Genomic DNA, 10,977 nt, shown 5'->3' on the forward strand with positions numbered 1-10,977 from the left:
AGAAGTTGTATTGCTAACAATTAATTCAGTGTAATATAAAGTATTTTATAATAACTACTTTACAGTTAAATAAGAAAGTAGCTTCTATTATCCAGCTTTCTACGGTCAACGGTCACATTTGCTCCATTTCAAATCAAACGCCCGAATAATCGGAGCGCACGGTTTATTTCTAAAAAATGACATCCTCGACGCCTCTACTGTAACCTGTCAGGCAGCCCCCGAATCAGTGTGGCCAGATTATTTTGGCGGTTTTCGGTAGGCGCATCAAAATTTTATCGGTAGTTTTCGGTAGGTTAATAGCTAAGAGGTACGCCGCTACGTAGGTAGCTACGTAGGTAGCTACGTAGGTTGGGCCGGTCTGGTGGTACAGTCATCAACTCGTACGACTTAACAACATGCCCGTCATGGGTTCAAGCCCCGAATAGACCTTGCCCCCATACGTAGGACTGACTACCCTAGCAAGACGTGTATACAGCGAGAACGACCCAATGACTGCGATGGCCCGTAAATTTAATCAGCGTTACATTTCATTTGACTGACACCTACCTACTAGATTTTGTTGATCCGTTTTGTCATTGTACACTGCGTTAGTTATTTAAGTTTTAGTTTTAATTCAGTGATAAGGCCGCTTGTTTGGCCAATCACTTAATACAATAAACAATACAACAACAATACCCTGCTATGGTAACACTAAGTCACTGAAAGCCAAGCTCACTCCACTAGTGGATACTGGAAGGCCTTGACCGACAGCGGTTGTTGTGCCAAAGAAGAAGAAGAATAGCTAAGATCGGAAAAGCTTAAGATCGTCAGCGTACAATAAACATTCAGAGTTGCTAACAGCCGAAGTAACATCATTGAAAAAAAGTGAAAAGAGTAGTGGTCCCAGGTTGCTACCCTGTGGAACGTCAGAAGAGCTCTCAAACAAGGTAGAAAAAAAGCAATCAACTTGCACGCGGTAGCTACGAGCTGTTAGGTAGGATCTAAACCACTCCACCATGGAAGCAGACCCAAACGCCACAGATTAAGCTTAACCCAAGTGCCACAAATCCACTAAACGACCACTAAACGGCTTCTAAACGACTCAAGCACTCTACCTAAACGGAATATAGAAAGACTTCGTTTAGCAGACGGCAAACGACTCATGCATTCTAAAAATAGCAAAAAAGCTGGTGGCGCTATCTGTTGGTGGGATACCCCAACCAGCTGAGCTTCATCGCTTGGAGGAGAGCTTTCTCGTTTCCTCTGTACTGTTGTATGGTTTCGCATTGAAGTTATGCATCGCTAGAACTAGAACGGCGATACGATTGTTTAAATACTAAACTCCAACGGAAACCACCAGCACTGAAACAAGTGAGATTTGAGTAATGATCGTTGGTGTTGATACCCAGGTATCTGACCACACGACCATTCATATAGATTTTTGCTCAGAAAGTTAGAAGGCTATATAGGTCATGATAAGATGAAACTTGTCGAAACACATTGCAAGAAAAGGATAGCAATATAATGATGAGTTGTAATACGCCATCTATTGATCAAACCAATGAAGCTGTGGAGCTTTCATTTTTTTTATGGATATTCAATTTCCCAGTCGTTTAAGCTTAATCTGTGGCGCGTCAGCGTCAGTGAATGGTCGTGTGGTCAGATACGTGGGTATCAACACCAACGACCATTACTCAAATCTCATTCGCCTCAGAGCTGGTGGTTTCCGTTGGAGTTTAGTATTTAAGCAATCGTATCGCCGTTCTAGTTCTAGCGATGCATAACTTCAATGCGAAACCATACAACAGTACAGAGGAAATGAGAAAGCTCTCCTCCAAGCGATGAAGCTCTCAACTTGTTGGGGTATCCCACCAACAGACAGCGTCACCAGCTTTTTTGCTATTTTTAGAATGCATGAGTCGTTTGCCGCCTGCTAAACGAAGTCTTTCTATATTCCGTTTAGGTAGAGAGCTTGAGTCGTTTAGAAGCCGTTTAGTGGTCGTTTAGTGGATTTGTGGCACTTGGGTTGTTATCCAGTAATCTTCAGATCATCATTTTATTCCAAGAACTGGCCGTCGCGTAGGTGTTTTTGGCTTCTTTCTTTGTGCTACGCCTGAGCAAAACCACATACAATTTTTGCGAGATTTTGTTTAAACTTCAAGGCATACTAGATTTTGTTATGGAGCAAACCGTCAAATTGTGTGTCGATGTATTGGTGAGAAAGAACACCATAAGCCCACCTGATATATACACTCACTTTGGTTAAATGGTTGCGTTTTCAACAGTGCTCCTGCCGAAATCTGCCAATATAATCTGGCCACACTGGCCCGCAGGGCAAAAGCTCACTCAAAAGGTCAATAACCGTCGCCAAACGTCAAAAACGACCGTCGCCAGCGCCTCGAAATCGTTGCGAGTTTCGCTCACTGGCGACGTCGGTTTGCAGTACATGCGACGCCGGTTTTGACGTTTTGCGACGGTTTTGCGACGGTGGCCGCCAAAAAGCTCGCCTGACCTGCGGACCAGTGTGGCCAGATTATATTGGCAGATTTCGGCAGGAGCACTGTTGAGAACGCAACCATTTAATTTTAATCAATTATTGTAACGATTAATTTCTTTTTACCCTACTAGCAAAAAGAATGAAAAAGTGTGCGTCTTTTATAAACCAAGTTTGATGTGTTAAAGTTTTTCTTTTGATTCGGGTGCACCAAGTCCGTGTAAAGGAAGGGGTATAAGGAAAATACAATGAAACAGCGTGAGCGAGCGTTCTTTTCAGTGAGAGCGCCTCACGCATTTTAAAAGCATGCAATAGAGCGCATTCTTTCCGTGGTAACGCTCCATCCGCCATTTTTAGCCCAAAACAACGGACTTCGGATCCGATCTTGGGCCGGACCCGCACCGTGTGTTTCTACTTTCCCCTCGCCTGAAAATTTCATTCTCTTTGTCTGTCGGGTAAGCTTTAACCGCCGACAGCGAGATTCAAATTTAAATGATTTTCTTTGACGAGCAATTCTCGGGATCCACGCAACTGACATTTTCTGCTTATTATGAACATTACATTTTAACGGATAAAAATAAAAAGTGTCAGGCAAACAAACGAGCATTAGCGCGATAAGTAACAAATGAGGTTAGCAATCCTTGAAACAGCATCCCAAGCGCCACAGATTAAGCTTAAACGACTGAAAAATCAAATATCTGTGATTTTCGGTAGATTAAATGAAAAATCGGTAGTTTTAGGAGGCTTATCTGTAAATCGGTAGGCATATGAAAAATCGGTAGGAATAAAGATAAATCAGTATTTCTGGTCACTCTGCCCCGAATGTGACGTCCATTTTTCATTCGCTTCGCCGTTCCTTCGTCGGGCACGAAAAGTTGTGTGAGGAAAAGCTAAAAACATTCCATCGACTCCATTTCCAAAGTGCAGTTGGGATTTTGGTTGTGTGCTACGAAAGTTTCATTTTCCCCGTAGTTGATTGCAAAAGTAGCTCGCGCTAGTGTGGGTGTGTGTGTGCATTAGAACCAGAATATTTCCGACTCAATTGTCCAGCAGAGGAGCGAAAAAGAGAAGAAACGAACGAAGGGAGTGGATAACAATTTCACAACAAAGGCGGCGGTCAAGTTTTTCCCCGAGTTTGCCGTCTGTAGCAGACACACACGCACGCACGCGCTCGTTCGACAGTGTGTATTGGGTTGAAAATTCGTGCGGCAAAGTAAAGCGCAAAAATGGTCGTCGTCACTAAGCCGGCGCTGAAAAAGGTGGAAAAGTCGATTCTGCCCTTGGTGCACCCACACCCGGACGCCGCCCCGACCGCTCCGGCCGTAAGTACAAACGCACACGCATACACATGCAAAAAAAATACCTTCCCCTCCCGCAGAACCTTTGCGTCGAGCCAGCGTACATCAATAGAAGACGCAATTGTTCTATTAACATGTACATACATGTACACAGGTGCACACAGTTTCATCCACCCTCAATACGCCCCTCATTTGCTGCCTGTGCCGTGGGGGAAAAGAAGTCCGATTTGCCAATTTCCGATTGGAGGGGACACCCCCAACCGTCTCCGTCACTATTGTACGGGGGCGGAAACAGCAGTGCGGGGAATGGAATGGATAAAATGTGTCCAGCACATTCCGACCGCTTTCTTCCGGCATTTGCGCACGAGCGCGTGTCTCTTCGCTTCCTATATTCTTCGCACACAATCTCAATTGCCCCGTGGAGGAAGCGGGTGGTGGTGGTGGTGCCGATGAGAAATCGAGCGTGTAAACATTCCGAAACATCATCATCATCAAACGTTGACCCTGGCAAGGCAAAGATGCATACCCACAACACCATAATGGAGATCCGCCATTCCGCCATTGCGTTGCACATTCACGCACGCTCTCACCTGCCGCGGGCGCGTTATCAAACAAAATTGCTCGATGTTAGGGGTGGTGTACAGGCAGGGGCTGGGCTGTGGGTGCACTAATTGTGGGGTGGCGATGTGCTCCGTAGTGTTGCAACTACGGTAACGATTTCATGAAAATGGCTACTCGGATTAAAGCGCAGCTTTTACTATCTCTGCGATGCGTGTCTCACCACCCAGCGCCGCGTGCGATTCTCCCAAAAGGGACCCTTTTACCTTTGCATAGCGAGCAGTAGACCCCGGGGGAGAAAGGTTCATGGTGTATAATGGGAGAAACATTTTTGTTCATTTAATGAATTTATTACTCATTTTTTGTTTGTATTTTAGACACTCATCGCAGCAAGAGAAAAAAAAAACTCGCAATAGAAACGAAAATTCTCTCCACGGATCATCGTACACACACACACGCACGCACCGCCTTTCAGTGTGCAATGAAAACTTCTTCATTTCCACGACGCAATTGCGAGACGTGATATTTGTTGCTTTCGAACCTATTAGAGCCTCTGTCTGCCTACCTGCCTCCCCAAACTCTTCCTCTCCCCCCTGCCCTCCGGTGCAACCCGGCGTGAAGGTTGCGTGTTGCTCGCAATCGGGGGGTGTTTTTTTTAAATATCTTTTTCCTTTTTTTATACCGCCGGCAGCTAGTTCGCGGCTTGCTTCGATTATCTTGAGAGTGTGAGCGCGCCTAGGTGGGCTGTGTTGTGTTGTGTGTGTGCGTGTGTTTGGCAACATAACCACAAGGAGCACATAGAGAAGAGGATGGCAAAACACCAATGTAGTATCATCACAACCCGGCTATTTTCCGGAAGCAAACAGTGGTTCGGTGTGTGGTTCTTGGATTCCTAGAGTGTAAATATCTTCTTTTTTTGGAGAGCACATTCCTAGTACTAGTACTATTCCTAGTATCCTCCTCCTGGGTGAGCTTTATTAACCTTGCACGAAGTGCGAACATTTCGCCAGAATTGTGCATAAATTTTTAAAAATGATTTACCACTAGCCCACTAAGCTAAATGTTTGTTTTGACAACAGCAACCGAACCCCCCTGCGTGTGTGTGGTTCTTAGATTTGGCACCACAATGACGGGGCGAGATACAATGCCATTGGAGTGAGCCACACAGCCACCCCAAATGCCGCCCCCTAACGTAGCGTGTTATCTTGTGCGTTTATCCAACCCACCATGTGTGTGTGTATCTTCTTCAAACACGCTCCACGAGCAGTCATCGTCTCGCTATTTGTATTTTCTATCCCAGGGGGTTTGGGTGAATGCATCTGGCCCGGGCCCGCTCGTTCACTAGCAGCAAAAAAGGCTCAAGATAATGCTCCTCACAATAAAAAGCACGACTTGCGTGTATATTGTGTTGTTAACCGGGAGTGACTAAAGGCTTATCTGTCACAAGAGTGTTGCTCAAACCTCAGCACAGGCTCCAGCTGGTGGCCGTGCATTAGCACGTTCTTTAATAGTACAGATTGCTAGTTTGTTCGTGCGTGTAAAATAACAAAACAGATTGGAATGAATTTATCAAATGCATTGAGTAATTCCCCTGCAAACTAGTAGGCTGTGATATGCGAATAGACGGCGACGTCGAACGTTGTTCCGGGACACTGACTCACCTGGCCTTGACCTCTAGACCACACATAGCGTAAGAAAAGAGTCTTAAAAGTGTGTAAAAATTAGTTTTTATTTCGTATATCATTGCCTATTCGTTTTGTTTTTGTTCGTATCTGTACTTTTCATGACTTCTGCTGACTGGTTAATGTTTCACTGGTTGGTAATTCCCTCTTGTTCGCCTGTGCGTCCTTCGTGTTCGACACATTAGGAAGAAGGGATGAGTGTTTGTCCCCCGCCGCTCCTTCTTCCCATGTGTGTGTGTGTGGCGCAATGTGGTGCAACATCATCACACAAAACAACATTTCACAAGTGGCGCTTTGTTTTTTGGGGCGGTTAATTCTTTCTCTCCCAGCATTCAACCCTTCCTTTGAAGAGAGTATTTATGTGTGTGTGCCTCAACCCTTCCTTTGAAGAGAGTGTTTATGTGTGTGTGCCTCTCATCAATTTGATGCTTCCGTTCAGGGGGGGTTTTAACCAGCTTTTTGCGTAGCAACGCCAGGCCGGGCCGAGGTAACGGTGACCGTGTCCATGTAAAGGTAGCTCGTCAGCGTAGGCGTTACGGTGACGAGCTTCGTAACGCGCTGATCGAAGGCTATCACTGATTTGGTGCGGACGGCGGCACCACCACCGAGCGCTGACGTGGCAGCAACAGCATCCTTGGTCACGGTGTGCTCCTTGGTCAGCGTAATCGGGTCGAGTGTTTTCGTCACCGTCACGGACACTGTCTCCTTTCGGGGCGGCTCTTTCGGTGGCAGAAGATCCTCCGGCAGAACAGTGTTGCTTCTCAGCCGCTGTTCGGCCTGCTGTTGCCCAAATGGTGGCAAATAATCGTTGCTTGGGCCCGGTATGGGCAGGTACTCGTTGTTTAGTGGCGGTGGTGGTGGCGGTGCACAGGACTCGGTAACGGTGGCCGTTTCCGTGAGCGTACGCGTCGCCCGGATCGTCTCCGTGCTGGTGCGATAGACGGAGGTCGTCTCCGTTTGCGTACGGATTTGCGTACTGAGCTGGGTGGAGGTAAGCGTGCGGTAGGAAGTTTCCGTCAGGTAGGTGACATCGGTCACCGGTGGCGCATAGCTGGTGGAGATGTACGTGCTGTAGTAGGTGGTGGGGAACAGCTCCGTCACGGTGCAGGTCGAGGTGCGGGTAACGGTGTCGGTCCGGTACTCGACCAGCGGGTAACGCTCCGTAACGTACTCCACGCGTACGACCGGGCTGGTGACGGTTTCGAGCCGTGCGATCGTGGTGGTTAGCGAGGAGGTGTGCGTTACCGGAGGCAGTGTGACACTTTGGGTGTGAGTGGTCGTGCGGTAGCTGGTTTGTGTTTCGACCGCCCGGCGCACCTCGGTCGTAGTGGTCGGAACGATCAGCGTGCTTGTCACGGTGGTTGGCTGCTTGATGAAGGTGACGATCGTTTCCGTAACGTTTATTCTGACCGGCACGGTCAGGATGGTGGCGGATGCGGTACAGCTGGGCGCCGGTGGTTGGTCTAGGAGTGGACAGCTCGGTGTCGTGTAGTCGTACCCATCGAAGGTGGAGGGTGTTGGAGTGGGCGTTGGGTAGACGTAGCCATCGAACGATGCACCGGAAGCGATGGAGCAGAAGAGAAGCAGAAAGGCAACGGGAAGGAACGCTTTATGGTGGTTCCTGCTCGAATCGATTATCACGTCGCTTAGCATGATTGGTTATTGATGAGCCTATTTTTAACGGCCACACGCTATGAGTTTACGTCAAATTCGTTTTTGTTTTTATTGCGTTATCGTTAAGGGTCACACAAACATCGATTTTTGGAGGCTTTTTCACACACAAACACGTCGCACTATGTCTTTTCCGTTTGATGAACAACACATGCCCCACAAAAGGATCATAATCACATTTCTGGATCTCAAAACTGTTACTTTCACACTGTGTTATTATGTTCCAGCGGATGAAGAAACTACCTCTTACAACATTCCTTTACGTGCCACACGCGCCACCACCGATATATGGACCCGCGCACAACCTTTGACCAACTAATCGCGCACCCGTTTGCTGGCAGTCGTTTTATTGAATCGGTCGGTGGCCATCATCGACGTCCTCCTCCTCCTTCTCATCCGCTCCAAGAAAGCTCTGCCAGACTGACGAAGAAGATTCGCAAACGACCGGTGGGTGAGGTGTTTGCTGGAATCCGTCATCCCACGCCCGAAACGCGCCCGCCACGCCAACCGGTCAGTATTGGCCTTACCAAATATAGGACCTCCGGTGGTCGTCGTCGTCGTCCGTGGTTTGAATTAGGGGCATCGGCATGGTGTGTGCTCTCTCCCTCTCTCTCGTGATCGCACCGTGAAACTATATTGAAGCATCTTCTAACTACTGTGCAAACCCCCCTGGCCACAGAGCGCCACGAAGCAAAACATTGTGTGTACGCATAATTCCGGAGGAAGAAGCTTTTAGACCCCTAGGGAGGGGGGAATCATCTTCTGCTCTTCAACTTCCTATACATTCGATGGCGTGAAACCGATTGATAGGGCTTATTTGGGAACTTGTCAAGATCAAGTTCACCGGTTTGAAGCAAGCCTCTTCTCGTCTGTTGTTGTATTGTAGAGGAAAGCTCTCTCTGTCTGTCTCACACCATGGATGGGACTGGTGGTGGTGGTGTGGGATATGTTAAGCATATCTCACGTATGGCATCGCCTCCCACCCGACTCACACCAACGGCTCGAAGTTCATTGGCTGGGCTGGCTGTTTGCACTGATTTCACTACGCGCGGCATGCTTCTGTCCCATTCCATTTGTAGCCAATGGTGACATAAGAGCTTTTTTTAACGGATTTTCATCCAACAAGAACGATAGCGTGTGCGTGTGTGTGTGTTTATCGTTTGGCGTGGGCAACGATGGGAGAGAAGCTCCTCCAATCTTTGCGAATCTTAATGCGTTCCTCTCGTTAGAAACAATCTTTAAAACTGCTTGATCAAACCATCAACTGTTTACCTTTCTGATGATCTCCTTATCCGTTCTGCTGTCTTTGTTAAAGCCACATCATTAAAGTGCAGCTGCATCTTTCCGTTGTTTTATAGAGTGGATGAAATATTGTATTTGCGTGTTGATTTAAAGTAATAAAATAGAAGACTGTGTTGGAATATGGAACATGTGGTTGGTTAGTTCTGTCCGTAGGATTTCAGTATTAGATCATCACACATTGAGGCGACAGTTTGCGAGGGTGGTCTTAGAAGGAGACAAAACAGGTCAGATTAAGGCGGACGATGTGCCTGGGGTGTCTACCGTTTCCTATCGGCCGTTTTGACTATTCCACATCATCGAAGACTGCCCATGAATGTGTAATTAAGGTTTCGATACGAAGCCTCGATTGTGTATTAAATGCATGTTGTTCAACGATTGTTGCATTATGATAACACGCCGCTGGGGGAGGTTGACATGACGGGTTCTGCATTCATTATATTGAAATTAGTACCATTTGCAACAGTGCTGTGTTAAGAATACTAAATCACATGCTTTCCTCTACAAAAGTGTCTCGTTTCACCCGCTTTAAACGATACTAACGATCATCTTCTTCTGTCTGTAGGACGATGGCAACAATTCGACCGCCTCGAACATCATTCTGCTGCGCCGCGGCCGCCAGCTGAAGCCGGCCACCGCCGCGATCCTGCTGCTGGTCGCCCTGCTCGGCTTCTCGATGGGTACGATCGGCGGCCTGTTCTACTATCGGCAGTACGCGCAGGCCCGCAACCACATGCGCTACCACGGCTTCTGCAAGATCCCGTACGATGCGAGCAACTTCGAGTCGCTGTACCGCTCGATGAATGCCGATCGCGATACCGAGCTGCTGCGCCAGTTCCGCATCTTCGAGATGCCGCGTGCGCTGAACCAGGACGCCTCCGGCTCGGACGATTCGCAGTCGAACGAGAACGGCGCCAGCAACAGCGACAACGGCAACAACGCGGACGAGTTCTTCCGCGAGGAGTTTGAGCTGGGCCTGTCCGACGAGGAGAACTACTCGAAGATCGATGTGCCGGTGTTCCGCGGCCAGCGGCCGGCCCGCTTCCTGCACGACTTCACCTTCAACCAGTCGGGCATCATCGATAGTGTGGCGCGCCGCTGCTTCATCATGCCGCTCGATCGTGAAACGGTGCTGCCACCGCAGTCGCTGCGCGATCTGGTGATGAAGATGCAGCTCGGCTACTACAACATCGACACGAGCGTGCTGAAGAAGACGATGCGCGTGGTGACGCCCGAGCTGACCGACTTTACCGACGTGTCGCCCCGCATCACCAAGGAGTGCGTGGACATGAAGATCTACCAGCTGGAGAAGGTCGTCACTGGTGGTAAGTGGTTTTTTGGGGGAGGGTTAAACAAAAGGCTGTACATTAATATTGCGATTTCCTTCCGTTCCGTTCTCCCCGTCTACAGTGTACAAGCGTTCCACCGACATTCAGGAGCGTGCCAAGTTTGCCGAGTTCGGCGGTAACCACATCTCGCTCATCGACATCGCCAACCTGGACGAGCTGAACTAGAATAGTGGTGACGGTGTGGAAGGGATTGTATTATTGTAGGGGGGAGGATCGCCGCACGGGGAAGGAGGGAAGCAGACACACAATGAACGACTTTGCGCAAAACGGAACGCATTTGTGGTGTGTCTGTGGGGGATGAGCGTTGTTCCTAGTGTGTGTGTGTACGAGCGCGCAGAAGGGAAATAGAAAAGGATAGTATTTTATGTGTTTTTTTTTTTGTTCAGAATATTCAGTAAATGACACATTAATGCAAGTATTAGTACACACGGCAAAAAGAGCGGGGGAGCGGGCAAGGGTAGGAGAGGAAGCCACATGGCTCCTACTCTTTGTTTTGCATGTACTGTGGTGTTTTTTCGGGTGAGAATGCAATGCCCCCCCCCGGCGACAGTTTAAAGGGGCAAATGTTGAAACCATATAGATTACACTCTAATGGCCTCTAAAGCAACGACTTTTTATCTGTATTTCTGTGTGTCTGTGTTCGTTGG

At 48.2% G+C, this 10,977-nt stretch overlaps 1 protein-coding gene across 1 annotated transcript; it reads left to right on the plus strand.

Moving 5' to 3' along the window:
- The first annotated feature begins 3,295 nt into the window (after nucleotides 1-3,295).
- Nucleotides 3,296-10,968, plus strand: LOC120959381 (uncharacterized). The gene is made up of 3 exons (XM_040382693.2): nucleotides 3,296-3,795; nucleotides 9,547-10,306; nucleotides 10,392-10,968. The coding sequence occupies exons 1-3, from the start codon at nucleotides 3,700-3,702 to the stop codon at nucleotides 10,493-10,495; spliced, it is 960 nt and encodes a 319-aa protein (XP_040238627.1). The 5' UTR covers nucleotides 3,296-3,699; the 3' UTR covers nucleotides 10,496-10,968.
- Nucleotides 10,969-10,977: the final 9 nt, after the last annotated feature.

This window comes from Anopheles coluzzii, chromosome 3, assembly GCF_943734685.1.
Source record: "Anopheles coluzzii chromosome 3, AcolN3, whole genome shotgun sequence".
NCBI lineage: Eukaryota > Metazoa > Arthropoda > Insecta > Diptera > Culicidae > Anopheles > Anopheles coluzzii.